Raw genomic sequence first — 22,795 nt, forward strand, 5'->3', positions numbered from 1 at the left:
TTGCATTTTTTAGAAAAAATACCCCCAAAACAGTGAAAATGTGATTTTTTGGGTTTTTATCAATTTTTGCAGCAAAATTTCAATAAAATGCTCATTTTTTACCAAAATCTGACCAAACTAGTTCATTTATATCAGTATCTGGACAAATCTCAATTTTTTGCCCACATTTTCTTATAGGTCACAATAGCCTAAATAGTTTTCCCTATATATTCTATATAAAACTGACCTTTTTCAAAGAGCTACCAAACATAGCTAGACCCATTTCAGAGAACAAATCCTTACCTCATTTTAAAGAGTTATGATAAAACTGATATAAAATGAAGAGAAAAGTAGGGGTCATGTATCTTCTAAGAGAGATTTCTCTGGTCACATTTACTTACTGTAAACTGACATCAAAATCACACTGCTGTGACCTGGAAGTACTACTCATACTAAAATTGAGCTTGACTTCACCAAATACAACCTGCTCTCCCATTTTTCCTACCAAAATGTCAACAATACATCCACAATCAAATTTAAACAAAAACTAGCCTCAGTTTAGACCTCTGTTGCCATGCCAAGTGAAAAATTAGTGTTCAGATACCTGGCAGCCATTACGCAACTAGACCAGATGGATCCCACGCTGGTTCCTTTAGTTTAGTTAGGCCTAAATCATGCTCGCTTCCCAATATTTTGGATGTATGCTGATCTTATCTTTTGGCACTGAAGAGTTCACAAGGGGAGTAATAAATCAGGGGAGATAACAACCTTTATTGAACAGGGCTAAAGGTCCTTTGCTTGGCACTCAGTCATTTCAGTTTTTTGGTTGCAGGTTTATCCCGCTACCAAAGTTACAAGTGTATTTCTGACAATCATATAGCATCTTTATTTTTATTCGGAATCACATCCAAAGGATGTTCATGTGCTACACAAAATAGTCCCATCCATGAACAATGCGGATGAATTATTAATGAACAAGCAGTTCTTATTCAATCTGTATCCACTCACACTGACCATTTAGATTATATAAGTTCTCTCAATGATAAGGTATTCCGGCCCATGGTTACCTCACAAGCTAGGTCAGGCAGAGTTCATCTTAGATATGAGGCACATTAAATTTGTATTTGTTTCTCATTCATGTATATTTATAGACTGGCATTTAAACAGAAAATAAATCTACCAAAAACCTGCAATCATCAGACATTTCAAGGCTTTGATTTCATCAGTGAGGCTAAATATCTAAACCAGCTTTAGTAGATATGTACAGAGTTTGTAAAATTGCGATTATTTCTGAGCTGCCAAGAAGTTGTAAATTAAGGACATATAACACATAAACTATTCATAGATGGCTTGTCTGCACACACAGACAATTCTTACTAGTTTATGCTTTAAGTAGTTGTTAAGACATATCGTACATATTGGGTTATGACATACACTGGATCCATTTCTGTTAGACAAATAATTAAGGTTGACTCTATTAGCTGTCATAAGCTGAAACAGTGGGAATGCAGCAAAACTAAGAAATAAAACATTCTAAACAATTTTAAATATTTATAAAATTTACTTGATATTTTTATCTCTACAATGCCAGGGAATGTTTCTCCATTCCTTATGAATCCATATAGATACCAGAAGTAAGCTGTGCTAAACATTTGCATTTGTTGCAGTGTTATTTCCTAAATTGTCTGATTATTTTTTACTAGTTTGTATGCTTACATTGATAAATTAGGTCCAGTTTATTTTGTCTTCAGTTTTTGCACCTGTAAAAAAAGTTCTTTCTAAATTTCTGTTTTCATTTAAAAACTCTTCAAAACATTCCTTTACATTGTAGAGATATGGAATATACAGCTTCAAAACAGACATTAAATTTGTTTTAAAGAATAAGAAGTAAGATTGATACTATTATATCTATAATTTGGATGCCATTTTCTAATTTCAGTCTCACAGAAAGCGTCTTACACTTGCATGTAGTTAAAGTACTGTACATGGCAAAAAACATCTGTTTTATTTGCTTCTTATATTATATCACTTTCTCATTGTGTAAAATACTTTAAATAAATCAAAAAAGGTAAAACAGTACAGTTAATTACAGTAGAGTAACTTTCCTTGATTAATATGAAAATATTCTTTTGCTATTAAGGACTTATACCAAAAGTTTTTGGATGGTGAAGACATTTCAAAAATACCAAAAGAAGAGGATCCATTTTGGGAGCCGACAGAAGATGTTTTGATTGGTTCAGCCAATGTTTTCTTGCAATCACTCTCTTACGCACTCGACTTTGATGACAAAATAACAATCACAGATTACAAAGGCCAGGAGGAGGGATTTATTAAGGTGCATGTGACCCCGTGCCAAAAAGATGGCAAACAGTTGGAGGAAGATGCATTTGTTGATGATCCACATGAACTGTTGGATAAACCATATCACTTTAAGGTAGTTTCCAGCTTGATTAAAATGTGTACATATACAGTAATTAAATGTTAATAAACATCAGTCTGATTTCATAATGGACCTTTATTAGGTCCAAACTGATGACATACATGTTATATTATTGGACATGATAACACAAAATGAAGTCATGTTTATTGATATGATAGTTTGAGATATAATAGTTTGAGATATAATCTCTCTTGCCAGAAAAATATGGTAGCATAAATTTGCACTTCTTGGGAAATAAGATACCTTATTGCATAATTATGTTACTCTTGTGTTACTAAATATAGTAACAAAGGTTCACTGTGAGCAGCATGGGGCTTAATTGTATTATTTTCCATGTTAGCTGCCATGGTGTGTCAATTGTCAATATTTCACATTTACAGGCTGAAAGGTATCTACAAACTGTTATTTTACAAAAGAAAATAAGGTCAGTTAACATAATTCTGCTAGCTTCCTATTCTAGCATAGTTAGATGAGGCTGCCATAAGAAACTACTGCCCTAGAATGCATGAATTTATAATAAATGTTAGCATCATCAGACAACATTGACTTTCTCAAGCACTACAGGAACATCTGGTAATGCTGAACAGCATAAAAATATTTCAGTTTTGTTTTCAATTAATTCAGTATAGTGGAACATACGCAATTAAAAGGTTATAAAAAAGGGCTGGGTTGCCTTAAGGCAATATTTGCATAGACTGGTACTGGCCTTTGGGCTGAAACTGTCAGGTCAATACCTCGCTTCATTTGCCAATAGTCAAGGTCAGCCCTGTATAATAACCTGTTAAGTATTTGACCAAGAATTAGAAGATAAGCTGTATTACCCAATGATTCCAAACAAGTCAAATAATGTGCATGCTGTTATAACCATGTACAGGCAGAAATGATTCTGACTGGCATATTTATTGTTATCATGTAATAACTAGTTTTATTAGTCCTTTACTGGTTGAAAACCAGTTTCGGGGACTATAGGAATGCGCTTTTCCGTCCGTCAGCAATTTCGTGTCTGGTCCATAACTCTGTCATTCATTAAGGGATTTTAATATTACTTGGCACAAATGTCCCCCATGATGAGACGACGTGTCATGCGCAAAACCCAGACCCCTGGGTTAAAAGTCAAGGTCACAGTTGGAGATCAAAGGTCAACAGGGCTTTTTCCCTGTCTGGTCCATAACTGCCCTCCATGAAGGGATTTTAATATTACTTTGCACAAATGTACTTCATAATAAGACAATGTGTCATGTAAAATTTTCAGACCCCTCGCTCAAAGGTTAAGGTCACACTTGGCAGTCAAATGTTAACATGGCATGAACAGGGTCTGTTTCGTGTCCGGTCCATAACTCTGTCATTCATGAAGGGATTTTAATTTTACTTGGCACAAATGTTCCCCATGATGAGGCAATGTGTCATGCACAAAACCTGGACCCCTAGCTCAAAGGTCAAGGTCATAATTGGAGGTCAAAGGTCAACAGGTTTTTTTTTTCCTGTCCCGTCCAGAACTCTGTTGTCCATCAAGGGATTACAGTGTTACTTGATACAAATGTTCCCCATGATGAGACAATGTGTCATGCGCAAAACCCGCACCCCTAGCTTAAAAGTCATGGTCACAATTGGGAGTCAAAGGTCAACAGGGTTTTTTCCTGTCTGGTCCAGAACTCTGTTATCCATCAAGAGATTACAATATTACTTGACACAAATGTTCCCCATGAGGAGACGATGTGTCATGGACAACATCCAGAAATAGGATTTTTTCCTGTCCGGACTTTGTCATGCAAACCATGATATAAATGTCAGTTGGCAAAAATAGTCCCCTGGATGAGACAACGTGTCTTTTGCAAAACACGGGCCTATAGCTGAAATGTCAAGGTCGCACTTGAAAGTCAAAGGCCAAAAGGGTTTTTTTCCTGTCCAGTCTGCAACTCAACAATCCTTAAAGGGTTTTTAATATTACTGGGCACTTGAGTGTCATGCACAAGAACCAGGTCCCTAGGTATAAGGTCAAGGTCACACTTGGAGGCCAAAGGTCAGATACAAGAATGACTTTGTCTGGAGCATTTCTTTTAATGCATGGAGGGATTTTGATGTGACTTTGCACACATGTTAACCACTATGAGACGGATTGTAATGCACAAGAACCAGGTTCCTAGTTCTAATGTCAAGGTCACACTTAGAGGTCAAATTCAAGACTTTACCTTGTCCGGAGCATTTCTTCTTCATGCATGGAGGGATTTTGATGTAACTTGGCACAAATGTTCACCACCATGAGGCACCCTTGTTTTTAGAATTATTTCCTGTTATTTTTACTATAAATAACTTATATTGTAACTTCTTTATTACTGGCTGTAGAGAAAAATCGAGACCACTTTTCTGTGGTACCACATGCATGTTACATCCAATGTTTAGGTGTATTTTGACCTATCTGTATCTGGTAAAGAGTTTTATGTGGACTTATATTGTATAGATTTTTATACCCCCGGCATCTACTGATGCGGGAGGCATATAGTGATTGTCTTGTCTGTCCATCCGTTCATTTGTCCGTCTGTACGAGGTTAACCAAATAGGACCATTTTGTCTAGCATCAATACCTCTTACTAGAATTACTTGATACTAATGCAGATGCAACCTGTGACCATTCCTCATCTTCAGACATCACCTGACCTCAGTTTGACCTTGACCTTGACCTCATTTTGGACTTTAGTTGCTCTATATGGGCCATCTCTTGGTTAACCAAATGGGACCGTTTCGTCTAGCATCAATACTGCTTACAAGAATTAATTGATACTAATACAGTTGAAACTGGGTCAACTGGGTCCAAAACTAGGTCAGTAGGTCTAAAAATAGAAAATCCTTGTGACCTCCCTAGAGGCCATATTTTTCAATAGATCTTCATGAAAATTGGTCAGAATGTTCACCTTGATGATATCTAAGTCAAGCTTGAAACTGGGTCACGTGCGGTCCAAAAATAGGTCATTAGGTCAAATAATAGAAAAACCTTGTGACCTCTCTAGAGGCCATATTTTTCATGGGATCTGTATGAAAGTTGGTCTGAATGTTTATCTTGATATATAGTTCAGGTTTGAAACTGGGTCAACTGCAATCAAAAACTAGGTCAGTAGATCTTAAAATAGAAAAACCTTGTGACCTCTCTAGAGGCCATACCCTTGAATGGATCTTCATGAAAATTGGTCAGAATGTTCACCTTGATGATATCTAGGTCAGGTTTGAAACTGGGCCACGTGTCATCAAAAACTAGGTCAGTAGGTCAAATAATAAAAAAACCTTTTGACCTCTATAGAGGCCATACTTTTCACGGGATCTGTATCAAAGTTGTTCTGAATGTTCATCTTGATGATATCTAGGTCAAGTTTGAAATTGGGTCAACTGCGGTCAAAAACTCAGTAGGTCTAAAATTAGAAAAATCTTTTGACCTCTCTAGAAGCCATATTTTTCAATGGATCTTCATGAAAATTGGTCTGAATGTTCACCTTGACGATATCTAGGTCAGTTTCGAAACTGGGTCACATGCGGTCAAGAACTAGGCCAGTAAGTATAAAAATAGAAAAACCTTGTGACATCTCTAGAGGCCATATTTTTCAATAGATCTTCATGAAAATTAGTGAGAATTTTTACTGTGATGATATCTAGGTCAAATTCAAAACAGGGTTATTTACCTATGAAAACTAGGTCAATAGGTCAAATAATAGAAAAACCTTGTCATATGGGAACAGGTGAGCAATTCAGGACCATCATGGTCCTCTTGTTACTAAATGGATTTGATTCAGACTTAAAATAGATGTTCCACCTTATCACCCACATCATTTGACACAAGATGCATAACTCTGACACCAATTTTTCATTAATTATGCCCCCTTTTACTTAGAATTTAAGGTTAATTTTGTTGCATTTTCACTCTATCTCAGTTATTACTAAATGGAATTGATTTTGACTTAAAATAGATGTTCCACCTGACATCACCCACATCATGTGACACAAGGTGCATTACTTTTACACCAATTTTTCATGAATTATGCCCCCTTTTACTTAGAATTATGTCTCCCACCACACAGTGGTGTGGGAGACATATTGATTTACTCCGGTCTGTCTGTCTGTCTGTGTGTGTGTCTGTCACAAAGCTTGTCCACACTCTTAAGTCGAACATTTCTCATCCGATTTTCACCAGACTTAAACAAAATGTGTTTGACCATAAGACGTCAGCCAAGTTCGATAACTAGCTAAATCGGCCAAGACACTTCGGAATTATGGCCCTTGACAATAATTTATGAATCACCTAGATGCATAAAAATGCTGGTCTTCATTCTCTAACATACACCAGAAACCATTCATCTTGTCTGCACTCTAAGTCAAACATTTCGTATCCGATCTTCACCAAACTTGAACAAAATGTGTTTGACCATAAGACCTCAGCCAAGTTCGATAACTAGCTAAATCGGCCAAGACACTTAGGAATTATGGCCCTTGACAATAATTTATGAATCACCTAGATGCATAAAAATGCTGAAGTCTTCATTCTCAAACATGCACCAGAAACCATTCATCTTGTCTGCACTCTAAGTCAAACATTTCGTATCTGATCTTCACCAAACTCGAACAAAATGTGTTTGCAAATAAGACCTCTGCCAAGTTCGATAACTAGCCAAATCAGTTAAGACACTTCGGAATTATGACCCTTGACAATAACTAATGAGTCACCTAGACTCATAAAAATGCTGAAGTCTTCATTCTCAAACATGCACCAAAAACCATTCATCTTGTCCGCACTCCAAGTCAAACATTTTTTATCCGATCTTCACCAAACTTAAACAAAATGTGTATGACCATAATTCCTCTCCCAGGTTCAATAACTAGCAAAATTGGCATAGGCACTTCAGAATTATGGCCCTTGAATTACTGAAAATCAGCCATTTTACTCTTCAAAGGTATATTTGTTGTGACTAAACAGTATAAAAACACTGACTTAGTGTTTAGATGATTAGGCAGTTGTGGGAGACATGCGCTTTTCTCAAAAGTAGCTCTAGTTTAAAGTTAATTTTGATGCATTTTCACTATATATCATTCTGATTGGCTTAGAGCCAAAGTTAAGTAACCTTTTTAGCTCACCTGAGCACAAAGTGCTCAAAGGTGAGCTTTTGTGATCGCCCTGTGTCCGTCGTCCGTCCGTCTGTCGTCAACAATTTGACTGTAAACGCTCTAGAGGCCACAATTTTGGCCCAATCTTAATGAAACTTGGTCAGAATGTTACCCTTAATAAAATCTTGGATGAATTTGATATTGGGTTATCTGGGTTCAAAAACTAGGTCACCAGGTCAAATCAAAGGAAAAGCTTGTTAACACTCTAGAGGTCACATTTTTGGCCCAATCTTAATGAAACTTGGTCAGAATGTTACCCTCGATAAAATCTTGGATGAATTTGATATTGGGTCATCTGTGGTCAAAAACTAGGTCACCAGGTCAAATCAAAGGAAAAGCTTGTTAACACTATAGAGGTCATATTTTTGGCCCAGTCTTAATGAAACTTGGTCAGAATGTTACCCTTAATAAAATCTTGGACCTGTTTGATATTGGGTCATCTGTGGTCAAAAACTAGGTCACCAGGTCAAATCAAATGAAAAGCTTGTTAACACTGTAGAGGCCACATGTATGACTGTATCTTCATGAAACTTTGTCAGAATGTTAATCTTGATGATCTCAAGGTCCAGTTTGAATCTGGGTCATGTAGGATCAAAAACTAGGTCACCGGGTCAAATCAAAGGAAAAGCTAGTTTACACTATCTTAATGAAACTTGGTCAAAATGTTATGAGGATGCCATCCAGCTGGCTTACGGAAGGTCGGTGGTTCTACCCAGGTGCCCGCTCATGATGAAATAATGCATGGAGGGGCACCTGGGGTCTTCCTCCACCATCAAAGCTGGAATGTCGCCATATGACCTAAATTGTGTCGGTGCGACTTTAAACACAACAAAAAAAATAAATAAAGGTCAAAATGTTAATCTTGATGAAATATAGGTCAAGTTCAAATCTGGGTCAGATGGAGTTAAAAACTAGGTCACTAGGTGAGATCAAAGGAAAAACTTGTTAACACTCTAGAGGCCACATTTATGACTGTATCTTCATGAAACTTAGTCAAAACGTTAAACTTGATGATCTTTAGGTCAAGTTCGAATCTGGATCATGTCAGGTCAAAAACTAGGTCATGGGGTCAAATCTAAGGAAAAGCTAGTTAACACTTTTGAGGCAACATTTATGACCATATCTTAATGAAACTTGGTCAGAATGTTTATCTTGATGATTTGTAGGTCATTTTCAAATCTAGGTCAAGTGGGGTCAAAAACTAGGTCACTAGGTCAAATCAAAGGAAAAGCTTGTTAACACTAGGGGCCATATTTATGACTTTATCTTCATGAAACTTAGTCAGAATGTTAAACTTTATGATCTTTAGGTCAAGCTCGAATCTGGATAATGTCGGGTCAAAAATTAGGTCACAGAGTCAAAAATCAAAGGAAAAGCTTGTTAACACTAGAGGCAACGTTTATGACCATATCTTAATGAAACTTGGTCAGAATGTTAATCTTGATGATCTTTAGGAAACTTTTGTACTGAGTTACTTCCCTTTAAATTCCAAGAATTAGTCTATTTTTAGAAATTCTATTTTTAGATTTTCAATATTTTAGGTATTTTCCTAACTTTTTTATTATTAGTCCTTTGTAAAAAGTAAAGACATTTTTCTGCAGTAACCTGTGTCAGTAAGACACTTTTTTATGCCCCCAAAAGGAGGCATATTATTTTTGAACTGTCCATCCGTTAGTTTGTTCGAGCTCACATTTACATACTTAGGTGGCTATAGGAACAATAGGTAACTACTTTTTCTTTGATGTCATTCATTCCGTAAGGCTTTTATGTGGCTATTTTTCTTTTATGTGGCTAAAAGAACAATAGAGAGAACAAAAGAGTAGTCACATAAGTATCCATATGTAGGAACGTCCGTTCATTCATAACAAGGTTAACTTTTTGCATGAAGGCACTTTACTCATGAACCACTGCACCTAGGACCTTCAGACATCACTGATGATAGTTCTTATTGAGTACACAACCCCTGCTGACTTTGGGGTCTCTAGGTCAAAGGTAAAGGCCACCAGGTTTGAAGGTCAAGGCGATGCGGGGGCATTTGTCACCATTAGTGACAGCTCTTGTTGTAATCATTTTTAGTGTATCTCTAATATTAGAGATTTTTATATTTACCACATCCCTCATCCTGGGCACATATACTAGTATGACTTATATGTGCCACGGAAGCCCAAGATGAAATACTCGAAAGACAAGTAAATTTTTTTTTTAAATAAGTTTTTATACTAGTCTAAGTATTTTTAAAATTTCTTATGGTTGCCATTCTGTGACAAGACCGTATGGTGGGGGTATAAGTCATTCCTGTGACAGTTCAAGTTACTTAATGGACTTGCCAACATTAATCACTCTAGCAATAGCTCAAGTTTCCTTAGATGTGCACTATTTCAGTATCTAGCAATGAAATAGTCTGACATGCTGTTTCCTGAAAACTCTTGTTGACTTACCTAGTTATGCTCACCTAATGCTCAATGTTGGCAGCAATGTTTGTCTAAAACTATGAAAATGTATCTGATGCATTGTTAGTTAAGCAGATAAGTGACATAAATGTTTTTTGTACATTTTAGGTGACAGTTCAGAGTGCTGAAATTTACAAGACACGTTTTTCAAAAGGAATACAAGTGAAATATCGTGTATATAAGGATGAGAAATTAACGGAGACAACACTAATAAAAAATACACTCAAACCAAATATAAAGCATACAAAAGTATTTACATTCAGTAAAGTAACAAAGGAACATTTGGAGTTTTTTGAATCTGGATGTATAACATTCCTAGTGTATGGTACTCAAGAAGATGCAACACCAGATCCCAAACTGCTGAAATATTCAACACGAGTAAGTACTGAATTTACCATATTTTTTCAATATTGAAAACCTGCTTATTGTACCCCCAAACAACAAAGTTATAAGAGGTGTATACTGGTTTGTCTGTAGACACAATCTTGTGCGCACCAACTCTCCTCATCCCCTTGACACAATTTTATGAAACTTCACACAAATGATCAGTAACAACAGTACATAGTTGTGCATGGTGCATGTTAGATTCTTTCAGAAAAAAAATTGCAGAGTTACGGGACTTTGATTTTTGTCACTATACTATATACATAGAATCTGCATATGCAATCTTGTATGTGCCTAAATCTCTTGATTACCCGGCTGTACATATTCCAAAGTGACTGTGGAAAAACTGCAGACAAATACAAAACTTACCTACATGTACTTTCCATGGAATAGTATGGAAAAGTCACCTGTTACATAACATGTCCGGATTGATTGCAAATATTTTTCACGGACATCTCTGGAAATTACTCTGGACATCTTTAAAAATGTTCATGGAATGTTCACGGACACTGCGGAAATGTAGCACTTAGAAAGAATTCTGCCATGGTCATTTAACTCTGGAAAATAACTCTTGTCATTTTCTAAGGGATTTTAAACACATCAGAAATATAATAAGCATCAGACTGGGAATACCATGTGATCAAGTTAAGCCAATTAAATCAACTGATCTTACAGAGGAATTTTCAAAATGTGTAACTGGAAGTCTGATATTAACAAGTTGTGTAGAAATTAGTGAAACTTTATTATGTGGGGTAATTCAGTTCAGTGCTAATATTGAGGATTCTGTAAATTGTTCAAGTAAGTTTGTTTACATAATTGATCAATGAAACAATACATACATTGGTAATTATGCTAATTAACACATGCATGTATCTTGTTTTATCAGTCATTACATAGCATAAAACAATGAATGCTAAAGTAACCAAAGGTTTCACAAAGATTTTATAAATAACATGCATATTGAAAACAGATGACTTAAATTAGGTACTTTCTTTGAATGATTTCATCATTATTTAAGTGTAACTAATCTTTGTTCACATGTATGCTTAAAAAATATTCTAATCGGTCACTTTCATTTTCCATGTTCATATATATCATATAGTGTTTGAAATTGCAAAAGTGATCACATGCAATAAAATCATATTGCTTGTACTGAAGTGTTATTGCTCACTATACAGGTACTGCAAAAATGTCTAATAGATAACGTTTATTGCTATTGAATAATACTGTCAGCAGAACTTCTTGGATGACTGTGGAATAACTCTGGAAAATTGTTCACGGACGTCCGTGGAATCACTCTGGAAAATTGTTTGTGGAAAGTACTCTGGAAATCCCTTGACATTTTTCCGCAGTTTTCAGCAGTATTCCATATCCAGCTCTGGAAAGTTTGTCTGAATACTCTTGAGTCCGGACTTCCATGGAAAATCACAGACATTCCATGGAAACCTTTGGAATTTTCACAGCCGGGTAGACTCCTACTTAAAATACTCGCACAAGTAATCAGTACCAACCCTACTTGTGCATGGTGCATGTAATGTTCTTTTAGATGAATATTCTGCAGAGTTATTGGACTTCGTTCTTGTCCTACTCAATCAGGTAAGCGTCCTTCCGCGTCCACACTTTGGTTAAAGTTTTGATGCACTTTCTCTTTATCTTTGTTATTACTAGATGGATTTGCTTCAAACTTTAAATAGTTGTTCCTCATCATCACCCACATCATATGGCACAGGGGTCATAACTCAGGCACCAATATTTCATGAATTATCCCCCCTTTTTACTTAGAATTTCAGGTTAAAGTTTTGGTGCACTTTCACTTTATCTCAGTTATTACTAAATTGATTTGATTCAAACTATTGTTTGTTCCACATCATCACCCACATCATATGACACAAGGTCCATAACTCTGGCACCAATTTTTCATGAATTATGCCCCCTTTTTTACTTAGAATTTTGTGTTAATTTTGATGTATTTTCACTATATCTCTGTTATTTCACAAGGGATTTGATTCAAACTTAAAATAATTGTTCATCATCACCACCTACATCATTTGACACAAGGGTCGTAACTGTGATACCTGTATTTTATGAGTTATCCCCTTTTGTACTTAAAATTTCAGGTTAAAATTTTGATGCACTTTCACTTTATCGCTGTGGATTTGATTCAAACTTAGATTAGTTGTACTACATCATCATCCACATCATATGATACAAGGGCCATAACTCTTCCAAAAATATTTCATGAATTATGCCCCCATTTTACTTAGAATTTCAGGTTAATTTTGCCCCATGTGGTTCTGGGACGATCTGTGTATGAAAAAAATTGGAACCACTGCCTTACCCTTGCATGATCGTAAGAGGTGACTAATAGAGTCTTAACACTTGGTTTTGCAGTAACTCTGTGATTCCAGCAGGTATGCAAATTTTGATTCCATACCTCATGTTTTTTTTTTTCGATGTATATGAGATGTGGTACCAAAATTTGCAGTCCTGTTTGGCGCCATATAACCTATACTGTGTTGGTGCGCCGTAAAACCCAAATAAATAAATAAATCAGGTTAATTGTGGTGCACTTCCACTATATCTTTGTCATTACTTAATGAATTTGATTAAAACTTGAATTAGTTTTTCCAGATCATCATCCTCATCATATGGCACAAGGTCAGTCACTCTGGCACAAATGTTTTATGAGTTACATCCCCTTTTTACTTAGAATTATTTTAATTTTGATGCTTTTTATATCTCTGCTGTTACTAAATGGATTTATTCAAACTTAAAGTGGTTGTACCACATCATCACTCACATCATACAACACAAGTTCGATAATGCTGGCACCAGTACGTTCTGAGTTATGCCCTCTTTTTACTAATAGAATTTCCGGTTCAAGTTGTGATGCACTTTTGCTTTATCTCCAGTATTACTAAATAGATTTGATTAAAACTTAAAATAGTTATTCTGAATCAGTTGCCACCTAATATGACACATGGTGCATTACTTTTGCAGAAGTTTTCCATGAATTATGTTCCTGTTATAATGATCTTATTTCTCCAGCGACAGCTTCATCTTTCTCAGATGTACCCAGTTTCACTATCCAGCATCGAAATAGTCGAGTGCGCTGTCTCTTGTGACCTCTCTTGTTTGTTAATATGCTAAATACATAGGGTCTGCATATGCAATCTTGTGCTCACCTAATCTCCAGAAGCATTGCATACAATTTAATGAAACTTCACACAAGTGATCAGTACCAACTTTACTTGTGCGTGTTAGGTTTTTTCAGAAAAATATTCTGCAGAGTTATGGGACTTTGTTTTTTTGTTACTATACTATATACATAGAGTCCACATAATTATGCAATCATGTGTGTGTCAAATTGCAATGTACTCTGTCAGTGCGTGCAGTGGGTATTCATCACCATCAGTGATTGCTCTAGTTAGATTTGCTATGTCATTGAGCAGGTTTTTGGGTGGGTGGACAGACAGATGGCATCTAATAACCATTTGTCTTCACAGTTACTTAAGTTTGTGATATTGAAATGAAAGTTGGTTTTGCTTGTATTATATTAAGTACAAACTCAGAGGGTGACCATCACATGCAGTTTTAAAAACTTTGACAAAACATTTACCCAAATATTACATATTAGTTAACACTTCCATTCAGATGAAGCTGTATGAGGGGCATGCACCTTTTTTCAAAAATAGTTTCTTGTTTGTTATAAAGAAAGAACCAGTGGATCTAGTCATATAGTCATCTAGTCATAAGACAGATTGTCATATCATATCATTCCCCCAATGTCTTATCCCACATCTACCCCACCTCCTCCCCAACACCCACCACCTGCCTGTATATATTCAGTAGAAACTTTTTAACTGTTTAAGCAAGCAACTAGACTCAGGTGAGTGATATAGGGCCATCATGGCCCTCTTGTTATTTTGATGTTAAAGATTTGAATTAATCTTCAGGAACTAAGACAAATGGATCTTGGAGAAGCACCATCAAGTGTTGGCATGGCACGACGTAACACACATTTTGCCTTAGATCATGCCTCAGATCAGTCACACCTGAAGACAGAAGTTTTGTTACTACAAAGGAAATATGAAAGACTGGCAGCTAAAGAAAGAAGGATGCAGGTATCATGAAATGTTATTCTTGTGTTTTGTTAGGTTGAAGTACTAAAATTATTTTCAAATGTAGTAGATATTTTATTAAACAACCACCCAAAGGCTACAAAAAATGTGGTCACTAAAAAGGATGGTCTCTTAATTCAATTCGGTAAAATACCAGATTATGAATGTCCCTTTGTGCTCAGTTGCAAAAATAATTATTTTAAACATATTCATTTCATTGAAATTTATCAAATGTCTCTAAAATTAATGCAAACGTGATTATTAAGACCAGGTACAGTGTCGCTTTTGATGTCCATTCAGTTAACTGAATTACATAAAGACATCTGTGATAAATGACTTTAAGATCTCTGATTTTCTCCTACTTCTACTAAAGACAATCATTTATCATCACAGAACAAGCAGTTACACTCTCATAATGATCAGTTCTACAATGGAAATATATCAGTATCTATAAAAGATTACCCTAGGAATTCAGTCTGACAATTTCTAACTTTTTAGCTCACCTGAGCAATGCTCAGGTGAGTTTTTCTGATCGCCGATGTCCAGCGTCCGTCGTCTGTCGTCTGTCTGTCGTCCGTCAACATTTAGCTTGTGTATGCGATAGAGGCTGTATTTTTCAACTGATCTTCATGAATTTTGGTCAGAATGATTACCTTGATGAAATCTAGGCCGAGTTCGAAAATGGGTCATCTCGGTTCAAAAACTACGTCACTAGGTCAAATCAAGGAAAAACCTTGTGTATGCGATAGAGGCTGTGTTTTTCAATTGATCTTCATGAAATTTTGTCAGAATGATTACCTTGATGAAATCTAGGCCAAGTTTGAAAATGGGTCATCTGGGTTAAAAAAACTAGGTCACTAGGTCAAATCAAAGAAAAACCTTGTGTATGCAATAGAGGCTGTATTTTTCATTTTATCTTCATGAATTTTGGTCAGAATAATTACCTTGATGAAATCTAGGCCGAGTTTGAAAATGGGTCACCCGGGGTCAAAAACTAGGTCACTAGGTCAAATCAAGGAAAAACCTTGTGTTTGCGATAGAGGCTGTATTTTTCAATTGATCTTCATGAATTTTGGTCAGAATAATTACCTTGATGAAATCTAGGCCAAGTTTGAAAATGGGTCATCCGGGGTCAAAAACTAGGTCACTAGGTCAAATCAAGGAAAAACCTTGTGTATGCGATAGAGGCTGTATTTTTCAATTGATCTTCATGAAATTTTGTCAGAGTGATTACCTTGATGAAATCTAGGCCAAGTTCGAAAATGGGTCACCCGGGGTCAAAAACTAGGTCACTGGATCAAATCAAAGAAAAACCTTCTGTATGCGATAGAGGCTGTATTTTTAGCTCACCTGAGCAATGCTCAGGTGAGTTTTTGTGATCTCTCGATGTCCGGCGTCTGTCGTCTGTCAACATTTAGCTTGTGTATGCGATAGAGGCTGTATTTTTCGACCGATCTTCATGAAATTTGGTCAGAATGATTACCTTGATGAAATCTAGGCCGAGTTTGAAAATGGATCATCTGTGGTCAAAAACTAGGTCATTAGGTCAAATCAAAGAAAAACCTTGTGTATGCGATAGAGGCTGTATTTTTCAATTAATCTTCATGAATTTTGGTCAGAATGATTACTTGATGAAATCTAGGCCAAGTTTGAAAATGGGTCATCTGGGTTCAAAAACTAGGTCACTAGGTTAAATCAAAGAAAAACCTTGTGTATGCGATAGAGGCTGTATTTTTCAATTAAGCTTCATGAATTTTGGTCAGAATGATTATATTGATGAAATCTAGGCCAAGTTTAAATATGGGTCATCTGTGGTCAAAAACTAGGTCACTAGGTCAAATAAAAGAAAAACCTTGTGTATGCGATAGAGGCTGTATTTTTCAATTAATCTTCATGAATTTTGGTCAGAATGATTGCCTTGATGAAGTCTAGGTCAAGTTCGAATATGAGTCATCTGGATCAAAAACTAGGTCACTAGGTCAAATCAAAGGAAAAGCTTGTATATGCGATAGAGGCTGTATTTTTCAATTGATCTTCCTGAAATTAAGTCAAAATGATAACCTTGATGAAATCTAGGCCGAATTTGAAAAGGGTCATCTTGGGTCAAAAAGTAGGTCACTAGGTCAAATCAAAGAAAAACCTTGTGTATGCAATAGAGGCTGTATTTTTCAATTGATCTTCATGAAATTTGGTCTGAATGATAGCCTTGATGAAATCTAGGTCAAGTTCGAATATGGGTCATCTGGGATCAAAAACTAGGTCACTAGGTCAAATCAAAGAAAATACTTACTTATACTCAAGATTTTTGCTCCAATTTTAATGATAATTGGTCAGAATATTTTTTTCCATGATATCACTAGGTCAAACATGTTTACTCTGTTTAATATGTTGTGTTATGGTGTGTTTCTCAGGTGAGCGGCCTAGGGCCCTCTTGGCCCTCTTGTTCATTTTATCTTCATGAGTTTTGGTCAGAATGATTACCTTGATGAAATCTAGGCCGAGTTTGAAAATGGGTTATCTGGGGTTAAAAAGTAGGTCACCAGGTCAAATCAAAGAAAACCCTTATGTATGCGATAGAGGCTGTATTTTTCAACTGATCTTCATGAAATTTTGTCAGAATGATAACCTTGATGAAATCTAGGCCAAGTTCGAAAATGGGTCACCTGGGGTCAAAAACTAGGTCACTAGGTCAAATCAAGGAAAAACCTTGTGTATGCAATAGAGGCTGTATTTTTCATTTTATCTTCATGAATTTTGGTCAGAATGATTACCTTGATGAAATCTAGGCCGAGGTTGAAAATGCCTTATCTGGGGTTAAAAAGTAGGTCACTAGGTCAAATCAAAGAAAACCCTTGTGTATGCGATAGAGGCTGTATTTTTCAACTGATCTTCATGAAATTTTGACAGAATGATAACCTTGATGAAATCTAGACCAGTTTTGAAAATGGGTCATCTGGGGTCGAAAACTAGGTCACTAGGTCAAATCAAAGAAAAACGTTTTGTATGTGATAGAGGCTGTATTTTTTAATCGAGGTTGATGAAATTTAGTCAGAATGATTGCCTTGATCAAATCTAGGTCAAATTCGAATATAGGTCATCTTAGTTCAAAAACTAGGTCACTAGGTCAAATTGAAGAAAATGCTTGTTTACACTTAAGAGACCACATTTTTGATCCAATCTTAATGAAAATTGGTCAGAATATTTGTTTCCATGAAATCACTGTGTCAAACATGTTTACACTGTTATGGTGTGTTTATCAGGTGAGCGACCTAGGGCCATCTTGGCCCTCTTGTTTTTCTACCTGCAAATTGACAGCCTGGGGAAACCTGTTTTCCGACTACAGCGCCACCTATGTTACACCCGAAATATGCGGGTGTATGGTAAAGAATGATAACTTCTGAAAGCAATAATCCATGACTAAAAATAGAATTCTCACGGAAAGGACAGATTGGAATCGTGTACTTACGAAGGTTTCCAAACATTTCCGGGCCACAGACAAATAGCAGTTTGAACCTCCCATAGCTTTTCCAGCAAGTTGTAACAACTTTTGAATATGTCAGAATAAACTTAAATGTGTGTCACAGCTATCCAGTTGTAAGATGTGATATTAATGCAGACCTGCTGTTCTACGAAAATTTCCGTATTTTCGGCAGTATTGCCTCGTTTTCATTTCAAACAAACGCAAATATGATCAGATGTTATTTAGGCTATTTATAGAAAATCGATAATCAGTAGTGACATGGAAACTCCTTCAGATTTCCCAAGGCGTTGATAATATCAGAAACTCGATGAATGCCAATTAACACTAATTAGCACAAATTAAGTGGGATTTCTTCTGACAAAGCATGAAGCTAATAAAGCTCCAGGCTAATAAAAGATAAGAAAAATTGACATTTGACAACCATTTTCATAGCTGTGCAGCAAGTAATATGTCCAGTTCCAAATGGTTTTCCCAGTTCTCCCTTTTGTGGCATTTAAAAACAATCAGATCATTCTATATACATGTACAAACATATTCGCGAACTAAACCAGTGTGAAAATGATAAAATTCAAGTTTCGCACACGATCAGGGGTATGTGTATTTTGCAGACAATTGTACCAGATTTTGCTTGTTTTATGTGCTGGTCACTGGTCGCATATTAGAAAAGTTGTTTAACCCTTACAACTTGGGAACCGGCTTAACTCGGTCCCCACATGTTTACATTGTCGTACAGGAACCAAGAATACTTGGTTTTACACTGTGGGAAAATTCCACGTAACCAAGGTAACATTACGACTGCGCATGCACCAAAACTTAATACGTGTACATCAAGGGGTGTTTTCCGGAGTAATTCCGTTGTTCATTGGTTAGAATTGATCATATGATAGGTTGTTTTTGAATATTAATTAACCGGAAGAAAATTTGAAGCGAGGCAGTCAACAAAAATGGCTGACAGCGTTGAAGTTTATTTTGACAATTCAGATTCTGAAGCAGATTTTGAAGCTTCGGTGCAGATGATGTTTAGTTTCTGGTGGCAAACGATCTGCCACATTATGATACAGACCAACACGAACGGGATAGGAATCCTGGAATGCAATAGAAACTTGTTATGGCCGTGAAAATGTAGCGATGTACTTACCCCACCCTTTACTAGTGACAGCGATCTAAAAGTTGACATTGCCTAAAATTTCTCGCCACTCGATTATCTCAACATATATTTGTGTGAAAATGAATACAATTTAATATCAAATGAAACTAATCGTTATTTTCAACACGTTTATATTTTGGGGATAAACTTCAAAGACATTGTGACAAAAGTGTAATTAAGTAATTTACCTGTATGTACCTTTGTGTACCTGTACTTTTAGAGACTAATTTACTATTTTTAACCAAAAATAGAATGGTATACACATTTTTACATCACATTGTTCAATTAAATGATGTTCTTTTAAGATTAAAATCTAAATATTGCACTTTGATTTTGAATTATTACTGTTTTTAGCTCACCTGTCACAAAGTGACAAGGTGAGCTTTTGTGATCGCGCGGTGTCCGTCGTCCGTCGTCCGTCCGTGCGTGCGTGCGTGCGTGCGTCCGTAAACTTTTGCTTGTGACCACTCTAGAGGTCACATTTTTCATTGGATCTTTATGAAAGTTGGTCAGAATGTTCATCTTGATGATATCTAGGTCAAGTTCGAAACTGGGTCACGTGCCTTCAAAAACTAGGTCAGTAGGTCTAAAAATAGAAAAACCTTGTGACCTCTCTAGAGGTCATATATTTCGTAAGATCTTCATGAAAATTGGTCAGAATGTTCACCTTGATGATATCTAGATCAAGTTCGAAACTGGGTCACGTGCCATCAAAAACTAGGTCAGTAGGTCTAAAAATAGAAAAACCTTGTGACCTCTCTAGAGGCCAAATATTTCACAAGATCTTCATGAAAATTGGTCAGAACGTTCACCTTGATGATATCTAGGTCAAATTCGAAACTGGGTCACGTGCCATCAAAAACTAGGTCAGTAGGTCAAATAATAGAAAAACCTTGTGACCTCTCTAAAGGCCATATTTTTCATGGGATCTGTATGAAAGTTGGTCTGAATGTTCATCTTGATGATATCTAGGTCAGCTTCGAAACTGGGTCACGTGCGGTCAAAAACTAGGTCAGTAGGTCTAAAAATAGAAAAACCTTGTGACCTCTCTAGAGGCCATATATTTCACAAGATCTTCATGAAAATTGGTCAGAACGTTCACCTTGATGATATCTAGGTCAAGTTCGAAACTGGGTCACGTGCCGTCAAAAACTAGGTCAGTAGGTCAAATAAAAGAAAAACCTTGTGACCTTTCTAAAGGCCATATTTTTCATGAGATCTGTATGAAAGTTGGTCTGAATGTTCATCTAGATGATATCTAGGTCAGGTTCGAAACTGGGTCACGTGCGGTCAAAAACTAGGTCAGTAGGTCTAAAAATAGAAAAACCCTGTGACCTCTCTAGAGGCCATATATTTCATGAGATCTTCATGAAAATTGGTCAGAATGTTCACCTTGATGATATCTAGGTCAAGTTCGAAAGTGGGTCATGTGTCTTCAAAAACTAGGTCAGTAGGTCAAATAATAGAAAAACCTTGTGACCTCTCTAGAGGCCATATTTTTCATGGGATCTGTATGAAAGTTGGTCTGAATGTTCATCTTGATGATATCTAGGTCAGATTTGAAAGTGGATCACGTGCCATCAAAAACTAGGTCAGTAGGTCAAATCATAGAAAAACCTTGTGACCTCTCTAAAGGCCATATTTTTCATGGGATCTGTATGAAAATTGGTCTGAGTGTTCATCTTGATGATATCTAGGTCAAGTTTGAAACTGGGTCACGTGCCTTAAAAAACTAGGTCAGTAGGTCAAATAATAAAAAAACCTTGTGACCTCTCTAGAGTCCATACTTTTCATGGGATCTGTATGAAAGTTGGTCTGAATGTTCATCTTGAGTATATCTAGGTCAAGTTTGAAACTGGGTCAACTGCGGTCAAAAACTAGGTCAGTAGGTCTAAAATTATTAAAATCTTTTGACCTCTCTAGAGGCCATATTTTTCAATGGATCTTCATGAAAATTGATCTGAATGTTCACCTTGATGATATCTAGGTCAGTTTCAAAACTGGGTCACATGCGATCAAAAACTAGGCCAGTAGGTATAAAAATAGAAAAACCTTGTGACCTCTCTAGAGGCCATATTTTTCATGAGATCTTCATGAAAATTAGTGAGAATGTTCACCTTGATGATATCTAGATAAAGTTCAAAACAGGGTCACGTACCTTCGAAAACTAGGCCAATAGGTCAAATAATAGAAAGACCTTGTGACCTCTCTAGAGACCATATTTTTCAATGGATCTTTATGAAAATTGGTCAGAATTTTATCTTGATAATATCTAGGTCAAGTTCAAAACTGGGTCACATGAGCTCAAAAACTAGGTCACTATGTCAAATAATGACTTCATACTCAAAACTGGGTCATGTGGGAAGAGGTGAGCGATTCAGGACCATCATGGTCCTCTTGTTTTGCTTTTCTTAACTGTGTGCATCTGTACAGGTGAAAACAATAAAAATATACCTATGGAATATTGACCGTATTATAAATGGTCCATTACAAAAAAAATATCATATAGGTTTTATATACTTTATTAGTCCCCTACTGGTTGAAAACCAGTTTTGGGGACTATAGGAATGCACTTTTCTGTCATTCTGTCATTCCGTCCGTCCACAATTTCGTGTCCGGTCCATAACTCTCTTATCAATGAAGGGATTTTATTATTACTTGGCACAAATGTTCCCCATGATGAGACGACGTGTCCTGTGCAAAACCCGGACCCCTAGCTTAAAGGTCAAGGTCACAATTGGAGGTCAAAGGTCAACAGGGCTTTTTTCCTGTCCGGTCCATTACTCTCCCATCCATGAAGGGATTTTAATATCACTTGGCACAATTGTACCTCGTAATAAGACGATGTGCCATGCACAAGTTTCAGACCCCTAGCTCAAAGGTCAAGGTCACACTTAGTAGTCAAATTTTAACATGGCATGAACAGGGTCTGTTTCGTGTCCGGTCCATAACTCTTTCATCCATGAAGGGATTTTATTATTACTTGACACAAATGTTCCCCATGATATGACGACGTGTCATGCGCAAAACCCGCACCCCTATCTCAGAGGTCAAGGTCACAGTTGGGAGGTCAAAGGTCAACAGGGCTTTTTTCCTGTCCAGTCCATAACTCTCTCATCCATGAAGGGATTTTAATATCAATTGGCAAAATTGTACGTCATAATAAAACGATATGTCATGCACAACTTTCAGACCCCTAGCTCAGAGGTCAAGGTCACACTTAGTAGTCAGATGTTAACATGGCATGAACAGGGTCTGTTTCGTGTTCGGTCCATAACTCTGTCATTCATTAAGGGATTTCAGTATTACTTGGCACAGATGTTCTCCATGATGAGACAACGTGTCGTGCGCAAATCCCGGAGCCCTTGCTCAAAGGTCAAGGTCATACTTAGAGGTCAAAGGTCTAATTCAAGAATGACTGTCTGGAGCATTTCTTCTTTATGCATGGAGGGATTTTAATGTAACTTGGCACAAATGTTCACCACCATGAGACAAATTGTCTTGCGCCAGAACCAGGTCGGTAGGTCTAAGGTCAAGGTCATACTTAGAGGTCAAAGGTCATCAAGAATGACTTTGTCCAGAGCATTTCTTCTTCATGCATGGAGAGATTTTGATGTAACTTGGCACAAATGTTCACCACCATGAGGC

The 22,795-nt window shown here is 36.6% G+C and overlaps 1 protein-coding gene across 1 annotated transcript in view; it reads left to right on the forward strand.

The window, feature by feature from the left end:
• Window positions 1-2,119: 2,119 nt before the first annotated feature.
• The window catches only part of LOC128554211 (kinesin-like protein KIF28P), a gene marked incomplete at its 5' end in the record, with an annotated part of 43,354 nt that continues 22,678 nt past the window's right edge, over window positions 2,120-22,795 (forward strand). Inside the window, 3 exons of the mRNA XM_053535458.1 lie at window positions 2,120-2,413; window positions 10,123-10,392; window positions 14,355-14,522. Coding sequence (XP_053391433.1) covers window positions 2,120-2,413; window positions 10,123-10,392; window positions 14,355-14,522 — 732 coding nt within the window. The remainder of the gene's footprint in view (window positions 2,414-10,122; window positions 10,393-14,354; window positions 14,523-22,795) is intronic.

This window comes from Mercenaria mercenaria, unplaced genomic scaffold, assembly GCF_021730395.1.
Source record: "Mercenaria mercenaria strain notata unplaced genomic scaffold, MADL_Memer_1 contig_4835, whole genome shotgun sequence".
In the NCBI taxonomy this organism is placed as follows: Eukaryota; Metazoa; Mollusca; class Bivalvia; order Venerida; family Veneridae; genus Mercenaria; species Mercenaria mercenaria.